The sequence below is a fragment of the Channa argus genome, chromosome 6, assembly GCF_033026475.1.
Source record: "Channa argus isolate prfri chromosome 6, Channa argus male v1.0, whole genome shotgun sequence".
In the NCBI taxonomy this organism is placed as follows: domain Eukaryota; kingdom Metazoa; phylum Chordata; class Actinopteri; order Anabantiformes; family Channidae; genus Channa; species Channa argus.
The window spans coordinates 16,031,689-16,055,725 of record NC_090202.1 but is presented as its reverse complement, the minus strand read 5'-3'; the positions used below and the strand labels follow the sequence as shown (position 1 = coordinate 16,055,725).

The 24,037-nt window shown below is 40.2% G+C and overlaps 1 protein-coding gene across 2 annotated transcripts; it reads right to left on the bottom strand.

The window, feature by feature from the left end:
• Window positions 1-309: 309 nt before the first annotated feature.
• Window positions 310-24,032, bottom strand: atm (ATM serine/threonine kinase). Of its 2 annotated transcripts, XM_067508409.1 has the most exons (63): window positions 23,764-23,949; window positions 23,375-23,479; window positions 23,121-23,239; window positions 22,639-22,778; window positions 22,287-22,451; window positions 21,945-22,110; window positions 21,578-21,816; window positions 21,003-21,172; window positions 20,674-20,852; window positions 20,186-20,557; window positions 19,842-20,045; window positions 19,523-19,624; window positions 19,149-19,377; window positions 18,929-19,060; window positions 18,679-18,804; window positions 18,474-18,563; window positions 18,192-18,384; window positions 17,721-17,914; window positions 17,557-17,636; window positions 17,266-17,421; window positions 17,061-17,136; window positions 16,540-16,682; window positions 16,272-16,389; window positions 15,997-16,167; window positions 15,726-15,901; window positions 15,277-15,520; window positions 14,991-15,097; window positions 14,770-14,896; window positions 14,451-14,650; window positions 14,196-14,370; window positions 13,679-13,837; window positions 13,130-13,262; window positions 12,936-13,031; window positions 12,659-12,830; window positions 12,431-12,572; window positions 12,109-12,285; window positions 11,613-11,790; window positions 11,361-11,466; window positions 11,049-11,207; window positions 10,853-10,961; window positions 8,969-9,057; window positions 8,689-8,791; window positions 8,414-8,562; window positions 8,186-8,290; window positions 7,959-8,078; window positions 7,631-7,865; window positions 7,343-7,513; window positions 6,967-7,086; window positions 6,616-6,830; window positions 6,298-6,505; window positions 6,055-6,180; window positions 5,774-5,914; window positions 5,193-5,331; window positions 4,852-4,934; window positions 3,535-3,675; window positions 2,920-3,036; window positions 2,615-2,764; window positions 2,307-2,472; window positions 2,123-2,209; window positions 1,872-1,986; window positions 1,558-1,621; window positions 1,269-1,411; window positions 310-1,013 (listed from the first exon to the last, which is right to left on the bottom strand). In XM_067508409.1, the coding sequence occupies exons 2-63, from the start codon at window positions 23,444-23,446 to the stop codon at window positions 833-835; spliced, it is 9,264 nt and encodes a 3,087-aa protein (XP_067364510.1). In that variant the 5' UTR covers window positions 23,447-23,479; window positions 23,764-23,949; the 3' UTR covers window positions 310-832. The 2 variants fall into 2 exon arrangements, 1 of the variants encoding a protein (XP_067364510.1); XR_010914699.1 differs by lacking the exons at window positions 310-1,013; window positions 1,269-1,411; window positions 1,558-1,621; ... (22 more) ...; window positions 11,361-11,466; window positions 11,613-11,790 and having other exon boundaries at window positions 12,245-12,285; window positions 12,431-12,517; window positions 23,764-24,032.
• Between the last annotated feature and the right edge of the window lie 5 nt (window positions 24,033-24,037).

Sequence of the window (24,037 nt, the reverse complement as noted above, 5' to 3'; positions counted from 1 at the left end):
AACCACAGGCTGACACATTAACCTCAATATGAGTCAATGAATGACAAAAAATGCAAAAAAAAGTCTGATGTACACCATAATAATTTAACAAACTTTACTCAATTTTGGTGCAAATTAATGTTTTTCTTTTATTGAATAATGTAGTTACGTTAAAGAGCCGCATGTTTTCTTGTCAGAACAAGTAGGAAAACAAACTAATATAAAGTTGCTGAATGATAAAAAGTGTGCACTCATCCTACACAGCTAAATCAGCCTTGTAGAATAAGATAATGAGTAATCAAACAGTAAATGAACCAAATAGTTGAAGTATTGAAATGTTTCAAGTGCAGTTTATTTAAAGGCATATCACACATTCATAACGCATGTATTCATCTGAAAGAGGTTTGAGTATTAATTTTGCAAAAGGTAAAAATGCAAACAGCAAACATTAAGAAACACTGACATCTCCCTGGGTAAACAAAAAAGAGTTTGACATTTACATTCCATCCCCTAAACCCAGACATGACAGTTTATTTGTCTTTATACATTTCTTCAGGACATAGACAGATTTATAGAATATTGCAGCAAATCTCAAGACAATTTCCATGTTGACTTATTTTCTGTTAAAGTGCAAAGGAGTGTAAAAACTGATTATTCAAAAAGGACAAATATGAAAATGTTCATAAGCTAATTTTTGTTTTTTCAGTGTGTGTGTTCACCATTCTTCCTTTTGTGCCGATCCTGTTTATGTTAAAAAAGTAGTTTTTTTTATTGTTTGATTTGATTTTGTTTTCAATAAAGAAAAACTCTGTTCATATAATTTGCTGCCTGAAGCAGGCGCCTCACCTCTTCTCTACACCCAGGCCTGCCAGCCAGGGAAGAGTCTGCTGAGGTTTTTGGGGTCCATGGCTTGTTGGATGAGCAGGTTGACCTGCCCCCTAACGCTAAGGACTGTGCCCTCCTCCACCCCTTTCAGTTTCTCCTGCAACCGCAGCAACACTCTCTCTGCCACTTTGTTGAAGCTCTGACTGTCACTGCAGATAAAATAAGAGGATAAGAGGATAAAGAGGAGCTTGAGCTATATGGAATGAAAAAAGAGAAACATCGATGAAAGGCCTCTAATTTTTCTTTTAAAGGATAAAAAACAATTTAATTTCTTACAAAAAAAGACGGTTTACTTGCTTGATTAAAGTTTGTGATCAAGAAGACATAACATCAAATCTATAGTACAGTCACAATAAATCCTGGAGAGATAAACTAAATCAGAGACACATCCTTGTCCAGATCACCTCGATTTTTGGTTGTTATCTATGTCATCTCCCCCCATAGTGGAATTGAGTGTTGCGTTGAGCTCCTGTTGTTCATCATGCTGCAGGTAGAAGGCTTTCAGAGGATTCATGGTCCAGTCAAACAAAGGATCGTAAAGCAGCACCTGTTACAAATATTAACCACCACAAAAACACACACACAAAAAACATGCGTAACATTAAGTCAGTAAAAAACATTAAAAGTTGATTCATAACAGAAGTCATGTTTTTGTCAGTGTGTGTGTGGAGAGGAGATGCCCAATATTCATACCTCTACAATAGTCAGGAGAGCTTCCTGTGAGTTCCTCATCACCTCCATGGTCTTCTCACAACATCTGAACAGATAAAACAATACAACGTATAAACTTCTGATAAGACTCAAATACAGCATGATCCTGCTCCTTAGAAGAATCATCTGTGATGTGGTGTCCTTTTTAAATTAGCCTTTACATAGATTTATTTAGTTAGCTGGGTTTGTTAGTATCACTGAAAGCACCACAAGCTTAAATTACAACTATGATGGAAACAAGCACCATATAAAAACATTTACAATCAACCACGGTCAACTCTCAGGCTTCTCCTCACCTCCTGAAAACTCCCTCCACTCCAGTGATTCCCATCCCATCAACAATGTCTCTGGAGAGCCTAAAGGGCACAGTCTCTGGGGTGGGGAGGATCTTCCCCTGCTCAAAGGCCACACCTAATCACCGATGGAGAGCAAGCATAAAGAGGGACGAATATGATACATATCATGTCTGCACTATGTTTATAAAATGTTGTGCATTACAGACATCATTGTGAATAATACATTAGTTATTTCCACAGTCAAAATTTACCTAAATCGATGTGCACCAGCTCAGCTGTCTGTTCATCAATTAGGATGTTCTGAATGTGTCTGTCACCCAGACCTACGATGTAGCCAACTTTGAAAAAAAAGAATTGATTGGCTGAATCAAACAGACTTGATCCTGTATGCTGTATTTATAGTACACGACTTAGAGCATTCAGTACTGTCTGTACCTATAGAGGATGTAGCCACGCTGTGGGTGTAAGCCAGCCGTTTCTCCATCCACACCGCCGGGTCCAGGAATCGTTCCATGCAGAAATACCTGAAGACCGGCCTGAATTTTTTGCACACCTCATTGTAGGCCTGCAGTTTAGCGTCAAAACTATATTTCTGTGCATCCTACAGGGATAATAAATGAGGTGAAAATCTGTGAAGTGATGCTTTAAGAGAGCAATTTAAACAACTAATTCTGATTGTATTTGTTGGGCCAAGCCAAGTTTTGCCAAGTTTATAAAATGCAAAAACTGAAAAAGAGCAGTACCATCATCTTCGTGCGGCAGGCTGCGTTGTTCAAGTCTTTAGGTCGAAAGCGTTTGTGCGCTCCTTTATTGGGATCCACCAGAAACTCCCCGATAGGCACTGTGCCTGAACACCACTCTAACACACCACTACGTTGTGAGAATGGCACCACCTGGGATAAAGTACGAGTAAGAAAGGGAAACCAAGAAAACAATTAAGAAAACAAGAGAATTAGAAGTAGAGACCAAAGAACCAAAGGAAAGAAACAACAGAGTAACCTTGTCTGATTTATTATTCTCCTTAAATGAAAAAGTTAATGTGTGTAACCTTGTATCTTCTGATGTTGAGCTTCCTCTTGCGAGTGTCTGTGTTGCGTTGCAGCAGCATGGAGCACATGCCAAAGACCTGCTGCATCACCGCATCCTGCCGCAAGTCATCCTGGCCCTGTTCACACAGAGAAGACAAGAGTCACATCATAAACAGTAACATCCAGACCCAGAGAGGCTAGTTTTGGGCTGTAACAACAGTATTTTCTATGTATGCTATTTGGACTTTTTAGGAAGAAAACCCCAAACTTCATAAAGCTGTGCCCATCACTAGAGACCAGTAGTTTGAGTTCAATGTTACACCATGCGTTTTACACAATGTTAATACACCCCGCAAATTAAACTTAAAAACTATAGAAAAACTGCTGCTTCACCAGGACTCTGCCAAACAGTTCATTTTTTTTGTTTTTCTTTTTACCACAGCAGTAGTTAATTCCAAGTGTCTTTATGAAATAGAAAAGAAGTAAAGTTAAAAGTAAGCAGGGGGCTTATGACTTCTATTGCACACACCAAACTTTATCTTCAAAGAGAGGGGATTTGTTTGGTTGAGAACACACTTATACAAAGCAGGTAAAAAATGTCCCTGCACAAGTCTGTAACACACAAACAAATATACCTTGACCAGCTGTCTCCTGCTCTTTCCGTCAGAGCCTACACAGTCTATGATCTTGGGCAGGTTGATTCCTCCAGCCAGGTGATACTGAGGCCTGAAGGATCTGACAGTTATCAGGTTGTCATAGCAACCGGATGGATCCACCTAGTTACAACACAATGAGACATTTTACACAACAACGCACTTGATACAGTCATTGTCCTAAGTGTCTATGAGGAGGAATTTTGATCAAAAATTGATTTGCTTTCTTTTACTTAAAAGAACAAAACAAAATGGCTAACATTAATAAAAAAAGTTCAGTAGGTCACTTAAAACAAACCAAATCTATCAACCGTCCACCTTTACCATCTCTTAGAAAAAAGAACCCTCTATTAACTGTAAATTCTTTATATGTTCATGTCTTTCAAACACAAATTCTAAGAGACAATGAAATTTGGAATACTCTATAATTTTTTACCCACCAAAATTTCTTTGTTTCGTAATGTTTACTGTTTGCATTTTTACCTGTTGCAAAATAAATACTCAAACCTCAGATGAATACATGTCTTATGAATGTCTGATGTGCCTTTAAATAAACTGCACTTCAAACATCTTTTCAATCCTTTATCCTATAATTTTGTTTCTTTTCTGCTGTTTGCTGGTACTTCAACTATTTGGTTCATTTACTGTTTGATTACTCATTATTATCTTATTCTACAAGCCTGATAGAGTATTTGTAGGGCATTTAGCTGTGTGAGGATAAAAGACACAAACAGTAAAAATAAAGTTGCATCAAAATTAAGTAAAGTTTATGTTAAATTATTTTGGTGTACATCAGAGTTGTATACTACAAATTTAAAAGCTTATTAACACATAAGCACTCTTTCTGCATTTGTTTTGTCATTCATTGACTCAAATATTGAAGTTAATGTGTCAGCCTGTGGTTTAGTACATGAATGTAACTGCTTACTCATTACACAGACAAATCCCCTATGAGGAGTCAAACATGAAACTGAAGCAGAAAGATGAACAGAGCAAATATGAGAGGAGATTCTATATAACTTGATAGTGTAAATAACTTTCAGTCATACATCTGAGCAGTGTGTGAGTTGACATTAATGATCAGAGTTTTTATGTGACATTCCCAAGAAGACATTTTTCCTCTGCACTAATTTTGTATTTTGTAAGAAATTGCTGGTAAATGGAAAGAGAATAGAAATAGAAAAAAACAAATTAAAAAAGGCTGACATTATCAAAAAATAATAACAATAAAATAATAGAAAATCCATTTGGTCACTTAAATCAAACCAAAAAATTTGGGATACTCTATTATTTTTTTACCTTGATCTCCATTGTGGGGATGGCAACCTCTTCCAGGTTTTGGATTTTCATGAGGGGCTGATCAGCAGGGATGGGAATAGCCTCTATCATAGAACAAAGACACAAAGGAAGCTGGACATCAGCACACGTACAGGGAAGGGAAAGAGGGAGTCTTTCCTTCATTTTCACCATAATCCATATGAAATTAAAATAATTCAAATGAAATTATTTTTATGTTGGCAAAGTAGATGCTTTACAATGTAACATTATGATGGGATGCCAGGATGGACCCTTTAAGTTCTGTAATGCCATCCAGCATGTTGGTTGTGTTTAAGGTACACCAATGTCTTCTGACTACTCACTCTTCTCATTCTTGTGCCTGATTGCATCCATATAAGCCAGAGTGATGTAGGCGTGACACAGACGCTCAATTCCGCAAATCATCTCGCCCTTCTTTTTTCTGATTGTGTTAATGATCTTCTGTGCCCCAGCTGAACGCTCCTGCATCAGAAAAACTTCACTTGTGAAACAAGACTGAAGACTCATTTAAAAAGATGGTTATATTTTATACTTAATGAAACATTTTTTTGCCTAAAGTAAAACTATTGTAGAATAAAACAAATGGCTGTAAACGCACCGTGAATACCATTATTATATACAGGAGGTTACTTTAAATCGGGCCTTTAGGAAGGAAAAGCCAGTGACTGTAAGAGCTACTCAATATGGAATTCTTCCACAACTCTTAACAGTATGTTACTAAAAACAAACAAACATAAAAGCACTAATTTATTCCCTATTACTCCCTGACTTAGCTTCCATGCTCACTTTGCACCTCACTTGTAAGATTGCTTTTGAAAAGCGCATCTGCCAAGTGACTAAATGTAAATATAAAACCTAGAATTATATAATAATATAAAATACATGATTAAAAGTAAAGTCCTACTAGGTCAAATGGTGATGGCTGCCTTGGAGTGCTCTTAGACAGCTGGCTCTTGCAGAATGTCTCATCTTTGTTGGCATTCACCAAGGCAAAAATGATGAAGAGAGTGTGATGAGGATGCTCCAGAGATGCTCGGAATATCAACTGTGAGGGGAGCAGTAATAGTATTTTTTAAATGCTGCACTTTTTTTCCATTATCTGGATCAACCAAAAATACTACATTTGCTACAAAGTCAGATTTTTGGGAGTTTTAGTTTTGCCAGAAAAAATAAATACTTTATTACATTGTTAAGGACTTCGTGGAAGCCTGTATCCTCACTGTTGCCAGCTGCCATCTTGGTTCCCATTCGTGCAGCCAACTGATACATAAGAGGCAGAAACTTGTGGGAAGAGATTTGCCTCACCCCTTTCTAAAACACACACAAAAAAGACAAGGCCTTCTTACAAGATTGTGTGAGAGCTTGAAACTTTGCACATTAAATACTAGCGCTGTCAAACAGATTAGAGTTTCAGGTACTTTTACTCACCTTCATCATTTCATTTACGGCCTTAACATTAGCATTCTCTAGCCAGAGTGAAGCCAGGCGGAACACCCAGGTGTTGTGCTCCTCACCTTGTTTCAGACACTGAATGTAATTCTCCACCGCTTTACACAAGAAGCGCTGTCTGTCTGACTGCAGGTTGGACAGGGCCTTCTGATCCAACAGGAGCTCTTTTTTTACCTTTACGGTGTATCTGCCAAGAACAGTTAGTCGAGAGGTCCCTCTTACTGGCCCTCTTGTATTTTAGAAAATGCGATTGAAATGTGAACAAACTGATTAAGAGACAATAGAAAGAGCACACACCTGTTGGACACGTCACACTTCTTCATCAAGTCCACCTCTTCTTTAGCCTTCTCCAGCAGGGCCTGCTTGTTCTCAAACTCTGAGGAGTTCATGTATTTGTCAATGCTCTGGTACTGAGCATAAGCGAAGCGGGCCAGAGACAGGAAAGCCTCAGTCATCTGGCTCTGCAGCCTGAAGTCCTGCACCCCTGATTCCCCTTTGATAACGTTTACTGCCTACAAAAGAGGCACAGGAGTAACCTTTGTTGATATGAAAGGATGATTGTTTCTCTCTCACACACACATATTCAAAAAAACCGAATAAAAAAAATCTAAAGAAGGTCGTAGTAAGGGGGTAGTAGAGTTTTCTTACCCTCTCCAGGTACTTCTCCAGGATGACTCCAGGACTTTCCAGGCAGGTTTCAGCCAGCCAGTTTCCACAAAGCCGCAGGCACTCAGTGTAAAATGGGGCCAGGGCAGGATTTAAATCCACCTGTTTAATATGCAGCAAAACAGAGAATGCTGGCATTGACATTACTGCTTTTATGATGAGAGCTTGATGAAATATAAATTACAGAACGATCACATTGCTGCTGCAGTTTATACCTTATAAGAATATCATGTTCATGTCTAGCATAACAGAAATATTAATGTTTATCTCAGCAGGACTTTTACTATACTCCTTTTAACTGTAACTGAATTGGGAAAAGGGGTTTAATGTACAACATATGTATTTGTTTACACCTGACCTTTTCCTCTAGGTTTTGTATCATCTGTCTCAGCAGGTCCAGAGCCAGACTTTGCTCTCCTTTAGCCCAGAACACCTGGACCTCCTCCAGTTGCCAGGATGACACAGGGGAGGACACCCAGGTCCCTCCTCCACAATGGTGCTTCATCTGGTAGACTGCCCGCTCTGCCAACTGGACACAGTGGATTAGGGACTCACTATTACCCATTTAGTTGACATTGCAATTATTTAACAATTCTTATGAGACGCTAATCTACTATGACTTTGTTGACATGCGTTCAGATCCTACCTGTGTATTCCCACCTTTGCGGGCCAGCTGGCAGAGCTCCATGAGGTGGTCAGTGAGTACAGAGCAGAGGTACTGAGTGTTTTCGGGGTCTCCCACACTGGACATTAGGGTGCACTGGGCCACTGAGCGGATGGCCATAATGGGCTCCACCAAAGCAAAGTCACTGTCAGTTAGCAGCTGGGAGTGCTGATGCCACTGACTGCAAACATTTCTAAGAGTCACATCTGAGAGACACCTAATATAAAAAGGCAGAAAACAACGCATGTTAATCTAGCTTTGTAAATGAACTCTTTCTGACTGTGTATGTATGTTTAACTATTGTCATCACCTAGAGAAGAGCTGTTTAACACTTTCCAGTTCCCTTATGCTCTGCAGGTTCCTGAGGGCTGGGTACAGAGATGACACTGCCTCTAGACTCCCTCTGCACAACTCTTCCACCTCTGCACACCTGTATAAAGACAAGGACTTAAACGATTAACCTATTGGAGAAATTAATGTGAGTTAAATTCTACTGTATAATCCTAAGATTCACAATTGTCTACATGTCTTCCATACCTGGCCTGTTTCAGTGTTTCATCAAATACGGAGAACTCTTTGTCCCTCAGCGCTTGCAGGGAACAAAAGACCGATTCGTGAAAACCAGGTTTGGATTTCTCACTCCTGATTTAACAATATAGAAGAGAAGACAAAAATGTATTAAGTGATAGACTGACTGATTCTCTGATGGGTTACACTTTTGGTTTTTGCAGCAGACCACACTCATGTGTCCTTATGTGTCCTCACCTCTCTGAGAGCTCACAGTCCCACTGGGTGTTCCTCCAGGCAGCCTGGAAGCGGAGCTCTCTCAACTCAGTCCCCACCTCCACCCCTTCACTTTCCAGACCCCTCATGTAGGTGGTGAGGATGCTGCTCAGGCCAAAGTTCTGCAGGCCCTGTTGTTAGGAAATAACATTACAGTAAACTGATGTTATATTTATCTGCCATTATTTATTTATTTGTCTGCCAAACAGAGTGTGAGAATATTTGTAGTAATTTAATGAAAGAGCTTGACATCATACCTCCACGATTCCCACTTGTCGAGTGACCTCAGGCAGAGTAGAGTGAAGGTCATAAGAGGTCAGGGCCTTCCCCCACATGGCCTCATGCTCATAGGTTCGAATTCTATAAATTAAATTAGTATGGTAACAAAATTTTGGGGTTACATTAATTAATAAACACTGCATGCAAGTGACTGTGCTAAAAAATAGAAACCACCATCAAAAGCTCCACTTCCTAACTATAGTTTGGAAAAGACGCATGATGGGAAGCAGCAGGACTGATCAACATATCACTGATTACCTAGTCAGCGGCGTGGTCATTGTCTCCCCTCCACAGCCATACAGACTATCGGGTTCTCCGATACTCCGATACACCTCAATGAGCAGCTCCTTCACACACACAAGACAGCCATTAGCAGGATTACACCATGAACAAAAAAATAATTATAGTGATACATAGAGATAAAAAAGCATTCAACTGGATTACTTATTATATTATTTAAAACCTTTGCAGTCATGGCCATAAATATTGGCACCCTTGCAATTCTGTCAGAAAATGAAACCCTTCCCTCAGAAAATTGTTACAGTTGCAAAAGTTTTGGTATTCACACGCTTATTAGGGGCGCAGGAAGGTAGAGCAGTTGTCCACCAATCTCACAGTTGTTGGTTCAATCCCCGGCTCCTCCGGTCACATGTCGAAGTGTCCTTGAGCAAGACACTGAACCCCAACTTAGTTGCTTCCGATGAGTGTTGGCCAGCTGCATAGCAGCTCCCCCATCGGTGTATGAATGTGTGTGTGATTGTGAGTGTGAATGGGTGAATAAGAAGCAGTGTAAAGCGCTTTGAGTGCCAATAGGTAGAAAAGCGCTATATAAGTGCAGAACATTTACCATTTATTGTTTTTGTTTGCAACAGCACAAAAAAGCAAAGAAGAAAAGTCAAACTTGATAAAAATTCACACAGAACTCAAAAATGGACTGGACAAAATTATTAGCACCTTGTCAAAACTGTAAGAAATAATTGCTTTTCAAGCATGTGAGGCTTCTGTAATTTGTATTTAGACACACCTGGGGAGAGTAACACGTGTGGGCAATATAGTAATCACACTTGCAACAAGTTAAAATGGAGAAAAGTTGATTAAACCTTTGTGTTGTGTGTCACACTGAGCATGGAGAAAAGAAAGGATTAACATCCAAACAAATTCAAGCTGACCTGCAGACACAGGGTACAACAGTGTTATCTTGGACTATCTTTAGCCATCTGAATGAAAAGGGATGTTATGGTGGGAGACCCAGGAGGAAAACAACTGCTCACACAAAGGCATAAAAAAGCAAGACTGGACTTTGCCAAAACCACAGTCCTTCTGGAAGAACGTACGATGTACAGTTTGTTTACAGAAAAAGACATGAGGCCTTTAAAGAAAAGATCACAGTCCCTACAATCAAACATGGTGGAGGTTCAAAGATGTTTTGGGGTTGCTTTTCTGCTTCTGGCAATGGATGCCTTGACTGTGTGATCGGTATCATGAAATCTGATGATTACCAAAGAGTTTTGGGGCGTAACATAGTGGCCAGTGTCAGAAAAATACGTCTCCACCAGAGGTCATGAGTCCTTCAGCAGGAAAATGACCCGAAACATACTTCAAAAAGCACTCAGAAATGATTACAAACAAAGCGCTGGAGAGTTCTGAAATGGGCAGCAATGAGTCCAGATCTGAATCCCATAGAACACCTGTGGAGAGATTTCAAAACAGCAGTTGGGAGAAGGCATCCTTCAAATCTGAATGACCTGGAGGAGTTTGCAAAAGAAGAGTAGTCCAACATTCCAGTAGAGAGGTGTAAGAAATCATTCATGGTTACAGGAGGCGATTGATTTCAGTTGATTATTACAAAGGGGTGCTACCAAATATTAAGTTAAGGGTGCCAATCATTTTGTCCAGTGCATTTTTTGGGTTCTGTGTGGAATTGTTTCTTCAGCAAATAAAACAATTTTCTGGTAGAAGGGTTGCATTTTCTGACAGAATTGCAAGGGTGCCGATATTTTTGGCCATGGCTGTATGTGGTTGTGTCCATTAAAACATTTCAAGTTGTTTCAGTTGGCGTTTAAGAAACCTTAGTTAGTAATTGTTGTGTACTGTCAATTTGAACAACTACAATTTTTGACACACAAAAAATTGAGAACTGACCTGTAGACTGATGTCGGTGTCGTCCATTCTATTCTCAGTCAGACTGGAGATGGTGAAGTTCTGGCTATTCTCTTCAAAATTTATCTTGCGTGGTGCTCTAGACTTGGCTCTGTAAAAATGTTTTAATCTTGATAGTAACTTGAAATAAATTTAAATCACATGTAAAAACATCTGTCACTTTAAACCTCTTGCATACCTGCAACTTTCCTCCATTTTAGCTTTGATTTTATCAACATATATCTCAGTATAAAGCAAAGCAGTGAAGTGAGCGGAGCAGGATTGAGCAGCTTTGGCCACCTCCAGATAATTCAGCTCCAGCCAGAAGTTTGAGTCACACACTGTGCCCCAGGACTTACTGGAAGGACACAAAAATATATTTCAAAGAAAGGCTACACAGGATTTAAAGGAAATTTTTCTTAGTCAATTCAAGAGTCTGCGAATAGGGTGTTACCAAAACACGTTACCAGAAGGTTTACACATTTACTTTTATTTAAAAATGTATACAAACCCATCGGAGTCCAGTGGTCTCCGTTGGTGTCTTATGTAATCAATAACTGCCAACATGGTACGGAGAGAGGTTTTGTCATACAAGCCCTGACTGGCATTGTCCAACTCTGTAGAGAATAACAGACATTTATCATTAACAGCAGGCATGTATAGTTGTGTGACTGTAATGACAATTAACATTAACACTAAGGTGAAGAGGACAAACACTTATTGTTATCGCAACAGTTAGGTGGAGCCACAGTGCCAAACTTGCCAGAGTCAGAGTTAAGAGGGGTAGCAGACCGACTGGAGGCCTGAGCACTTCTTGAACAAAAGCTGAAAAAGTCCTGGATGTGGGAGGAGAGCAACTCCCTCCATGAACCATTTGAGTCATCCAGAAGGATGGAGTGGATGATGAGAGGCAGCAGCCTCTGACAGCAGTCCACACTCACCTGTAGACAGGTGAAAAAATAAAATGTTATTATATTATATATACAAGAACAGATTCAAAAATAATTGGCAGATAAGTGGATAAGAAATGTGGATTACAAATGATAACAAATGCTTTAAAATCGCATGAATAAAACTGGTGTTCTAAACTGTCCAATAAATAATAAAGGTGTTATCAATTTCTGGAACAAAGTTGCTGACTAATCACACTTCCATTCTGTGCATGTGGTTGTGAGATCACTGTAATTGACTTCCTCTTGCTTTAGGTAACCTGTTTAACACATTAGAACACCTCCTTACAGTAATGGCCATGGGCTCACCAGACACAGAGGTCGTGTCAGCAGCAGCGCCTCACTTCTGACAGCTCCACTGTCTAGCAGGGTGGTGCACAGAGCCTTCAGCCAGGCCTTGTGACCTCCTGCCCGTGGAATCCAAAAGTCCTGACTCTGCAGTTTGTCCCTGGCCTCTGAAATCTCCTCAGCAATGACAGCTGCCACCTAGTCAGGGACCATAGTCAGTTGTAGTATAACAGTGCACATGCAGACACAAAAACACAAATTTATGCCTGTATTTACAGACATTCTCAAAAAGGTACACAACTTTAATTTAAGAAATGTATGGACACAAACATCCCTAACCCACCTTGCTCTTGGACTTTCTAAATGGATTTAGGTAGGCCAGCATGGGGTCTCTGTTGTCTTGGTATTTTTCCCAGAAGACTACGCCCAGCTGAGTGGAGAGGATGTTTTTGACACACTGAGCTGCTGCCCGCCTCACCTCAATGCTGACACATAATCAGAGCCCAGAACATTAAAGCAAATAACTCATCTGTAATCAAGTACAGTTACTGAGTTTCAGGATTTACTGTACCTCTGCTGAGTGAGTGCATCATTCAGGGAGTTGAGGATAATGTACAGACGCTGCAACTCAGTAGAGCAGAAGAGAGACACAGACTTTTCATATAGGGGGTCTCTGCCATGGAGCAGGGCAATGGTGGAGAAATTCACTGGGCCCAGTTCTCCCAGACAGGTTCCTGCTGCCTCTGCAAGAAAACATGTTCAAACCCAAAAACGATTAAATTATTCAGACATGGCAAAGAATGCAACAGAGTAGAGTGTGACAATTTTAATAATGATTGATATTATACCCAGAATCTCAGTTCCTTCAGGATGGTTGACTGCTAGCTTACAGAGCTGCAGCAGGCTGAGGACCAGCTTTACCAACACACTGTTAGTGGGGTCGTCTACAGTGAGTACACAAAAAAAAAAAAAAAAAAAAAAGCTTTTGAGAAGAGCTGCATTATATATTTAACTCAACTTTTTGCCTCATTTGGTATCATACCATGGCACTCTTTCAGCAGCTCTTGGATCTGTCCCTTGTTTTCATGCAGCTGTTTGGTCAGATCCTTTAGTCCCTCCAGCCTGGTAAGTGGTAAAGACTCACAGGAGGTCACTGACAGGAAGTGGGTTATCTCCTGTAAAGGGGAAATGTGGTGACTGTAGATCAGCAATAAATGTTAATTGTCCTAGGAAAGGACATTTGCTCATCTCAATTCAACGGCGATTGAAAGATAAATGTGCATCAAAACAAAATCAATACATACATGATCCTGATACATGGATATTAGTTAGGGTCCTGCAAGAAATCTTGTATTTGCTGACTGGCATCACCATTAATGCTGGAACAAAATGTGACTACAACGGTACTACCACTGCTATTAGATATGGCATATAATGTAGTTTTTCACTTCAATTAAATTCAATGTCTTTATAGGATCTTTGCTGTGTAATTGTTCTCACCGAGAAATTGTATGCACTCACACCCTGACTGGACAATTTCCACAATAAATAGTAACGACGTCACATACAAGTTTGCTTCTGTGGCTGTTACCTGTCTCAGTGTAAAGGTCCCAGAGTTGTATTTTAGTCTGTGCTGCACAGAGCGCAGCTCTTTGAATTCTAGGAGGTTGGGAAATGGCTCCAACCTGCTGATGGCTCCCTCCAACTTATGTTGGTTCTCTATCACCAGAAACTGCAACAGATTGAGTACCTAAGACCCAGATAAGATAAATACATTGTTAGATATAGTTTCATGCTTGCATGCACAACATTTTTAGAAAAGCAGCAATAGGTACGTCCTAATTTCTGTGTACAAATGACACAAATCCGACAACATTTTGTGATTTTGAAGTAAACTTTTTGCATAATTTAGCAGCAAAAATCAAGAAAACAAAGTTTAAAACTTTTATCTAAACAAGCAATTTTTGTCTAGCATGTAAAGGTTTCCACTAGTGGGACTTTTAGGACATATAGTTACATGCATCACAGTTATGTTGCATTTACCTATTCCATGTTAGATTGCAAGCTTGAATTAAAGCCAGCACTGTGTTAACCTTCCTTTCACTTGCCTGCTTTGAGACGGCAGGCCTGCTGGTCACCTGAGCTGTGAGAGTCCCAACAATGACCTGTAGGTGACAGTCTAGTGCATCGTCACAGAACTGCAGTGCTGCTTGACACGCGGAGGTCATGAGGTCAAAGCATAGAGAGAGGCTTCGGTTGGAAACCTCGTCACACTGAACTGGTCTGTGGATAAAAGAAAATAAAACTGGTTACATTGTGACTCATTTGTGTATGTACAGTGTGGATGACGTGTGCGCTCTGACCTGCTGTTGATATGGTGTATGAGTGTGTAGATGATGTCTCTAAGGACAAATGCCCAGGCTCCTCCCAGACCATCCTTCACCTCTCTGAGCAGCAGGTTGACAAACAGGTGATACATGAGCAGGATACGATGACGTTCGTAGCTGTTGGTCGTCTCAGCCGCCCTTTCACACACTGCCAACAGAATTCTCTGGATAGAAATCTGCAGTGGAAGATAATGAAATAGCTACAAATAAGCATGATGAGCAATGACAAGACAAGAAATTCTACTGATACACAATAACAAAGACCAAGAAAACCCACATAAATACAACACCTTACCGGAGTTTTTGACAGTATTGATACTAAGGACTTGTGGTTTGCACTGTGGCACTTGCTGAGGTAGTCCAGAGTAGCTTTGATGACATAGGAGCTGAAGTATGGTGGGTTTGGTATGGGGTCCAGCTCCCTGAGGGGGCATTAAAGGGTTATTTAGTATCGATTATTTTTTGGATGATGAACTAAAATCCTAAGAAACATGGTAAATATAAAAGTATGAGTACCCTGTAAAGTGTTTTAGGTCTCCATCAGGCCCATTTCCTTCATACAGAGTCATCAACAGTTCCACCACTATGTCTGCCAGGTTGCTGTGGATCAGGTTATCGATTTGCTGTGGAAATTTGCCCAAAAGTGGAGAAAGACATGCAGTTCTGCTTTCAAAAGTTTTATTTATTACTGAAAAAGTTATTTTTATTGCTGAATGTGCCATGATATTAAATTACAAAAACCGCATGTAATGGGAGGTCTAACCCCAGGTGTTGTAGGCTGATGTTACACAGCTATTTTCACCTGTTTGCCAAGACAGTTAGCATCTTTGAGCTTGTCGTACACCCGATGGGCCTTGTCCCTCTGCTGTGCAACCTGTGAATCCTGACCAGACAAGGCAAAGTATGGCAGGATGATGACCATTATCTTGGGGAAGCAGTCAGCCAACAGCTCTGTCCAATCCTTGTCGAGACACCTGCCGATAGACTTAACTTGTTCAAAGTCATCCAGGAAGACCAAGTGGGAGATCAGCACCTGGTAAGAAGAGCTGTAACACAACAAGAGACAACGTGGATGTCAGATGTTACCATTATCCTTGTCATTGTGTTGCTGATATGTCAGTTCCAAACTTTTTAAGTCTGTAAACGAACTGATTCAATAAACACTGAAACGGGGGACAGTAAAACAGCTGAGACAAAAAAAAAGGATTATAGTTGTGATGTGAAATAAAAAAGCAAGCCACGTTTCCTCACTTATAGAAATCTTTTACTGTGTTGTGGTCTAGCAGAGTGTAGGGGAAAGATCCAAGAGTGTAGCGGTCGTCAGATTGTCTCTGTGCAAGCCATTCAGCAACCAAGTAGTAGAGATGTGAGCTGACAAATGATTTTACGCTCCTATAGCCCAGTGCTCTGGATACATTGCACAATATCTGTCAAGAAATGGGTTGAATCAAAAAATCTTTCATGTCTATTTTTAAAAGTTCACTCAGCATTTTATAGCTGCACAGGGCCCTGCAATTGTTACCTTTTTGAGGAGCTGTTCCTCGATATTGTTCTCCTTGTAGGACTGGAAGAGGGCAAACAGAGACTGCTTTTCACATAAAGGACTACAGCACAGCACAACAGACAGACTCTTCAGCAGGGTGGCCTTCCGGTTGAATGCCTCATCCTGCTGGTCCTTTGAAGAACTGCTTCTCTGTGTGTGATCAAACAGACAAAAATGTTTTAGGAAGTCAAACAGAGGCACAAAACACACAAAATAAACTGTCCCTGATATTACATAACAGTCAGTGCACATACCGGAAGCCTCATTCCCTCCTGGGCCTTGAGATAAATATTTTCAAAAGCGGCCTGCTGGTGTTTAAGTGGTAACATCTTCCTATTATCTGGATCTTCTGGTCTTATCTCCAGAAACAGCCTGGTTACAAAAGAGAATAAGGGAAAATTCAAGATTTTGATGTCCCTTTGTAGTAACACATCGACCTCATATTTTACATTTGTCTAAATACTAAATTTATTTTTTGATAGTTTGTCCATAGTGATGATATGGATCCTAGCTAAAGCATACCTTTCTACTGATGTGGCTACAAGCATGCGGACTTGGTGGTGGGTATCTGCGAGGTGAGAGGGAAGGATGACAGACACTGGATGATTCTCCTCACTGTCAGAACCTCGGACAGTCAAGACTGCCCACTTACAGCATGGGTCTGCCTGTCAAAGAGGAGAGAGATGTCACAAATACACTACAAGTAGAACAATCATTTAAATGAGGTATAAGGCATAAATTGAATTTTTAGAAGCAGAAGAAAGAATATTTAGTCAATACATTTTATATTAAGTGGCACCTCCAAAATGTCTGTCTTTCCACTGTGGGCTTTAGCCAACTGAAGCTATTTTTGCACATTAAAATGATAGTAGCTGGTAATCTCTGGGACAACCAGCCACCCCTCAATACTGCTTTGTTTGCCTGAAATGAACATGATTCAAATTTTGGTGAACTGTTGATATAGCACCTCAACAATTAATACATTAAGGAGGAGACATTTCATAGCTGTCAGAGAAAGCCATAGAAACTCTTTGAAAGCTTACCTCTAACAAAGCAACAAGACATCGCACTAAAGCGGCTCGCACAGTTGCAATGCATTTCCTTGTTTGACTCAGGAAACTAAAAAAAGAAGAGTGGTAAAGCCAGACTATAGACAGATGTGACAGATTGTTTTGTTGTGATATTTAGGAGAACTACATTGTTTGTGAAGGCAAGTGGCTAAAAAGCAAATGAAAATATGCCACTGACCAGAATCCAGACACCACTTGCAGCAGAGATCCATGAACATGTCTCATCTCCTCCAGCGTGTGAGGAGTTTTTCCCAGACTCCTGATGCAGGTTAACAAAGCCAGCAGCACAGCAGCACAGATCTCTTGGTCCTGACGATACATGTTGCAAAGGTCTCTGTAAACACAGCAGGGTGAGCACACTTCATTACTCACAACAGCACAAACAAAGTAATTGGTTTTGGTGCACTGATGACAACATATAAGTGAATATTAATTGCCATTAGTTTGTGTCACATAAAGATTTCCCTACGCTAGAGGTCGAAGAAGCAAATCAAATTCCTCTGGAGAAAGTGGATCCTCAGCAGGAAGCTCCTTCAGCAGGACAAGATACTTAGAGAGAAATAGATGTTAATGTTGAGCAAAAAAGCATCAATGCCACTGACTCTATGACTCTCCACAGCAGCTGCAACTCACCATGTGGAGGTGCAGGGCTTTGCTGAAATCCATTTGCTTCACCAGCAGCAGAAGCCTGCGTCGTACCTCCTGTGGTTTAAAAAGGAGGCCATGGATAGGCTGGACAGAGCTGCACTTGCATAAAAATTCCAAGACTGCAAGGAGGGCCAGATCCTGCTGCGCCAAATAATCCTCTGCTAACAGGCTTTTTGCACCTATTGGAGGAAAAATCAATAATTCTTTTACAACTTTGATCCGCTTATTGATTTTTACATTATGACGATGATCATCAACTCAAGCTAATGGACATGGTTTTATCTTTATTTTGACATTATGTGGTTTGGTGCCTCTACAATTGGCAAATAGCTCAATTACATACAGACAGATAAAAAAACCACAGAAAATGACAGCATGGAGCTAGAATACATGACTAGTGGCTGTTTAAGCAATACTAAAATGTTTTAATTCAGACAATGAGTTATTCCTTCTCACCTGGCCCACAGAAAGTCTCAGTGCTTTCTCCTATCGGTCTATGAGTCCCACTGGTGCTGCAATGGGACTCTTCACCATCCTCAAATAAGTCAATATCATGCTTTTGTTGAGTTCTTGTAGTCTCACAGTCATCATCCATATGATCATCTTCATCCACTGACTGTATGTTGACTCTCTTAGAAACACTGCTTAACTGAAAAGACAAAAAAGTGCAGCTATATTTGGCATTTCTCCCTAGGTTAAACAAATGAACATTTAGTATCTGCTGTATATGTCATTCACCAACACTTTGCAGATCTCTGCAAGATCATTGAGGAGCCCAGCTGATAAAATCATAATAAAAAGATTGGGGGAGACACGACAGACATTATCCTGCAAAAGAAAGAATGAAAGATTTTACTTACTGAAAAGAAAAATGATTTGTTGGCTGGTTTGTACATAAACCGATTAGCATTATGCGTACTGAAAGGATGCAAGACTAATTCACCTTGTTTTGTCTGGTGGCTGATTGTGTGCAAAGCTTCATGATTGATGTCAGTGTGCTCATGGTCCCCTCTTCTGCCATCTTCACTTTCACACTACAAACAAAACCGCTGAAGTCCTGAGCCACGGCCTTGAAACAAGCAATTAGCATGTGAAGGACCAGCACTAAATTATCAGGATGGGTTGAGAGCATGCATAAGTTAAATCTAAAGAAAGGGTAATACATATTTACTCTTTGTAATTGAAATTGATACCTTTGCTTTAGTTAAGAGCTGTGCGCTACAGGCCTCCTCCCGAGTCAGAAATCCAGTGGAGATGTAACCTGCTAGGACGCCATTGAGCAGATTCACACAACGAACCAGACACTCTGGAGGTGTGGACGGAGACTGTGGAGAGTGTGTGAGAAGAAACATCAGTTTATCAATGTCATAAAGATCCATGCACATAAAAGTACACTTATTACACTCTACTCACATCCGGAGAGTAGCAGTTGAGTAGGTTGTCAGCCATAGAAAGAAGGGACTGCTCCAACTTGTTTCTGAGGCCAGGAACAGCAGCAAACTGGCCACTAGCTGTAGATGTCTTTGATGACATGTTGGACCCTCGCCTCTCTGAGGGCTGCATGTTAAAACTGAACTGCAAGTACAGCTTCACAATCTCTTCCAAGTTGACATCAAGCGACCCTTGTTCTTCCAAAAAGGAACTTTAAAAAAGTATTTGAGAAAAAAATAATTTCTTTTCATATCATAAATGCAGACATTTATAAATAAAATACAACTAGCTGTGTATTAATAATAAAGTCAACAAACTATTGTTTCATGAATTATGCTAAAAGTTGGCTGCCTCACCTCGCTTCTCCTTTGGCACCCAAAAGAAACTTCAGGCCAGCTGTGGTGTCTTTCAAGGTCAAGGAGACCAGGCTTTTTGATATTAGATTGTAGGGAAAGTCTCTGTACACAAGGTAAAAAGAAAAGATACATCTACACACTTGTATCTTATTAAAAGGACAAAAAATGGAAAAGAAAATCAAGTTTATGTTCATGGCAAAAAAGAAGCATCATATATGTAATTTTCACCATATTACAATTAAGTAGTGAACCAGAATAAAATGTACTACAAAGTCATACACATTCTCAGTTACCATGGAAAAAACAAAAAAGTGGCAACCTGCAAAGGATGGGGTGAGGTCTGGAGGAATCTTCCATCTCATCACTCTGATCAGTCATCAGCAGCCAGTCCATGAGGGTCTCCTTTAGTATAGGTGACCCAGATCCCTCTGTAACCCCCACATAGTCCCAGCTGGAGCCCAGTATGAGACTTTTAGGGCATGGACATTTCATTAGAGCCTCAGAAAGACATAGTGCTGCACTCCTGTCCACACAGACAAAAAAAAAAAAAACACTAAATGATTGAGGATGGTGATGGGAATCAAACACACAAACTAAACTTTTAGAATACAACATTTTTGTATAAGCAAAATTTATTTTCTGAGAAAGCAGTGTGTGACTCACTGAGATAGTTTGCATGCAGATCCTGAGAAGAGCTTCCAGAACTCTCTGTCCACATTAATCAATCCACCATGGACAATGGAGCTGAGCAGGTCGAGGCTGAGCGCTTCTGTTTGGGGTGAGCTGACCCCTCGCAATGTGATGCTCCACACTCGCCTCCACAGCCTATTAAGTTCAGCTATGTGCACTTGTGCCCTCTCTGGGTAGCTAGCCTGGCACCGGGCCACCTCCCTCAGACAGCGCAGCACGTACACACCTCTGTCTCCTCGCCGCCGCTCTGCTAGAAGTTGGTACAACGCTGATAGGAGTGGGACCAGCTCCTGGTTGGGCACCATGGATGGATACTTAGATGTGAGTACTGCTGTGATCTGCAGCCTAAGGGAGCAGATGAGGGTTTGAATAAAATTTTATCAGGTTTATTTGATATTTACATGAGCTACCACAAAATTAAACAAATAAAGAAACATTTTTAAATGTTGTAATTCTCATACCATGGTATAACATCAAAGTCAGTGTGCTGAGGTTGCAGATGGTCTCTGAGGACTTCCCAGCCCAGTTCAATGCGGCGCCGCTTGCTGGCTGATCCATGAGAGGGACTGCCTAACTGGGTAGTTCTGATGGAGGCCTGCGTCACTTCTAACACATGGGCATCATTGTCATCACTGAACAGCTACAGCAATAAGGAAACACAGAGATTTTTAAAAGTAAGCAGATAAAAGAAGCCTGTATAAAGGCATAATATAAAAGTTTGTAATGGTTAATATAAAGACAAGATAAACTGTGAATAATATCCGTTAAACGATACTTAGATCTTAATTACCTGGTGACAGATGTCAGCTGTGAGCTCAATGAGATTGTCTTTAACAGCTATGTGTCTCGAACCAGTGACGTACTTCCCTCTGCTGCCAATATGGCTAATTTCGCTGACCAAAGCATCATACAGGTTGTAGAGCAGACTCTGCCACCTGGTCCAGTCCTCAGCGTGAGCACCTAATATGTAAGAGAGCTGTCAAAAGGTCCTTCGAGGTACACTTTGAAACATACCAGTGGTTGAATTTGTTTTGGTTGATTATCTTATATTATTGCTAACAATTACACAAGATAACCGCAAGTTTCTAGAAACATTTATTATGCCATCTGTTTATAAACTGCATATTCATGTTTTTCAGTTATTTATACAGAATTGCAAAAAAGGTTTCTTAATGTATATTTGTCCAAATAAATTGTCAAAAGTAAAATTAGAAAGCATTTTTTTTTTTACATTTTTGCAGTTTTCACCAGTCAAATGAGTGGAAACATATAAAACCTGCTGTGAAGCCTGTCTGCCAAACAAGGACAAAAAAAGATGTCCAATGGGCACAAAAGCTGCTTTTGATAAAAATAATCACTATATACCTGTGTCCTGCGTCTTGGCCCCTTTTGGGTGGTGAAAACAAATCTGTAGGTTGAAGAAATCAATAATCTCCTCTTTGAGAACAGCACTGGGCCTCATATCTGCCCAGACGTACAGTATAGAAGGCAGAAGCTCCTCTCCCAGTCGACACACCCACATACGACAGTTCACGGCTGCAGATCTCAAGAAGATGTTGAGAGCTGAGATGAGGTGCTCCAAAACAGTCAAGTGTTTCTCCTGCCTAATAGGATCATGGGATTTAATTAAGGAAAACAAGAAGTTTAATTAGCGTTCTTTGTAGTCCTAGCTGTTTCAAAGCTAAGTTATCTGAGAATTCTTCCTATTTACAAATTTGGTAAACATCTTCACCTGGCATTAAGCAGTGCTTTGGAGAAGAAGCTAAACAGAGTGTTGTTAAATCCATCTGTCTGCATGCAGCAGCCCTGCACCAGCGTTTGGATGACTCTGCTCACCAAAACACGATTGATGGATGTAGACGAGGAATTGAAGAATGCGCAGTACAGGTCCAATAGATCTACAGATAGAAAAAAAATACACAGAACATTCTGTGTTTAACAGCACGTAACTGTAGTTATAACACATCAGCTCAAAACATCAGAGTTTTATCATGTAAACTGATTTCTATAAAAATCAGGATATAAAATCTTATTAAATCAGAGGCTTAATTTGATAGAAAAACAAGGCACTGACTCTGCCACTGCTGTGGAGTGATGTCACACCAGTACTTGCGCACAGAGAGGATGTCCTTTAGTAGGAGACTGCTATAATCATCTCCATAAGCTGAACAGCTGTATGAACTCTGTAAAACCTCCAACACATGTTTCAGCAGCTCACTGCACTTCAGACGAGGTCCACCTACAGAGAGAAAGGGAGGCTTTAGAATTGCAGTACAAGTCACATTTCTCAGTTTTTTGGTGATTGTGTGCAGCAATGACAGATACTATTACAACATTTGTACTAAAACACCCCCAAACTTTTATGATACATTTCTATCATGAATGTGTGCAATAAACCCCACTACTGGATCCCACAAATATCTTACGTTTGTTTGCACAGCGAACAAAGTATTTGACTAAACTACACACTTCAGCCATCTTCTTCTTCCGTGTGGCCATTGTCGCTGTAACTGATTTACTTGATTGCATGCTTTCTGTCTCCTTCTGAACATAACGCTGCAGAAATCTGATGAAGAAAAAAAAAACACAAATTGTTCAGTGCACAAAAGGTTAAAGTGAGCATAATTCATACTGTCTATATTTATAAGGATACCTATGAGAAAACCTGAAACAAATTCTACATCTAAATAAAAAACATTACGTTTCCTGCACTGTCTTATCATTAGCTTATTGGCCCCAGTAAGGCAACTGTTCTTCATTTCTGATGTAAAGAAATTATAGTTAAACTAATTGATGAAATAAAAGCAATCTACACCAATAGAAAACACCAAGAGATGACTTGTGTTACACTAGATATTATCATTTGCAATTTATTGCATAGAGATACAAAACTGTAGGGACAAGTTACCTGAAAACAGCATCCCATGTAAGTTGCTTTGAGCTTTTAGCTTTATGTCCTGAGCATCGATCCAATTCCTGAACAGTTTCTGGATCTCGAAGGAGGCGTCTGAAGTGTTCAGCTTCTTTCTGGATGCACAAAGTAAATATACTGTTAAAAGCACTGGATTTATACAGCACATACCGGTTAACATTTGCAACAAAAAATGTTGGCAAAAGCGTAATGCAAATTATCATATATCATTAATATGCAGATGTGATTACCTTCCTCTCTGTTGCTCTGTCATTCTCCAGACCTCTGCAGCAGACCAGGAGATCATGAAGAGCCAGACTCATTGTGTTTTACGGAGGATGAGGGCACAGTTTGCCCTACAGGCAAATAAATGTTGACGAGAGAGGATGTTGTTATTCTTCCATATTAATAAATATTATTTAGCATAGATATAATATCTCTACAACTGCCAAATTACCATGCAACCACATATTACCTAGCTTCTACCTAAGATATTAATTCTAAATTACTGTAAAGCCACGATGACTTTAGAGACGTGCTACATTAGCAACACTACACCATCAGATTAGCTTTGAATTAGATTAGCTTTTTGCTTCACAATCTCTTATCGCTGTTTGATGCTCTCAATCTGCCCACTGACCTTAGATAATCTGCATTTATTGTCGTTGAAGCTGTAGCACATGCAGGTGCAGATGTTGGAGCACATGAGGAGCAGATTAACACAGCTGTGTGTTTTGGGTCAACTTTGCCATCTTGACGTGCGTTCACAGCCACAATCACGCACACGCCTAAAACGCAGGAAATTCCCGCCCCAACAACAGTGGCAAAGAGCCCACATCGCATCCAGGTCATAGCAAGTGTTGAGCGAGTCGTTTCATTTTATTGTCTTCATTAAAAACAAACAAAACTTATAA

Excerpts from the sequence above, each read along its gene's own strand:
- atm (XM_067508409.1), bottom strand. The coding sequence starts at position 23,446 with ATGAGTCTGGCTCTTCATGATCTCCTGGTCTGCTGCAGAGGTCTGGAG. Across the intron at positions 14,651-14,769 it reads CAATACTGTCAAAAACTCCG|ATTTCTATCCAGAGAATTCT; the intron begins GTAAGGTGTTGT and ends CTTCCACTGCAG. Across the intron at positions 4,935-5,192 it reads CAGGCACAAGAATGAGAAGA|AGGCTATTCCCATCCCTGCT; the intron begins GTGAGTAGTCAG and ends GTTCTATGATAG.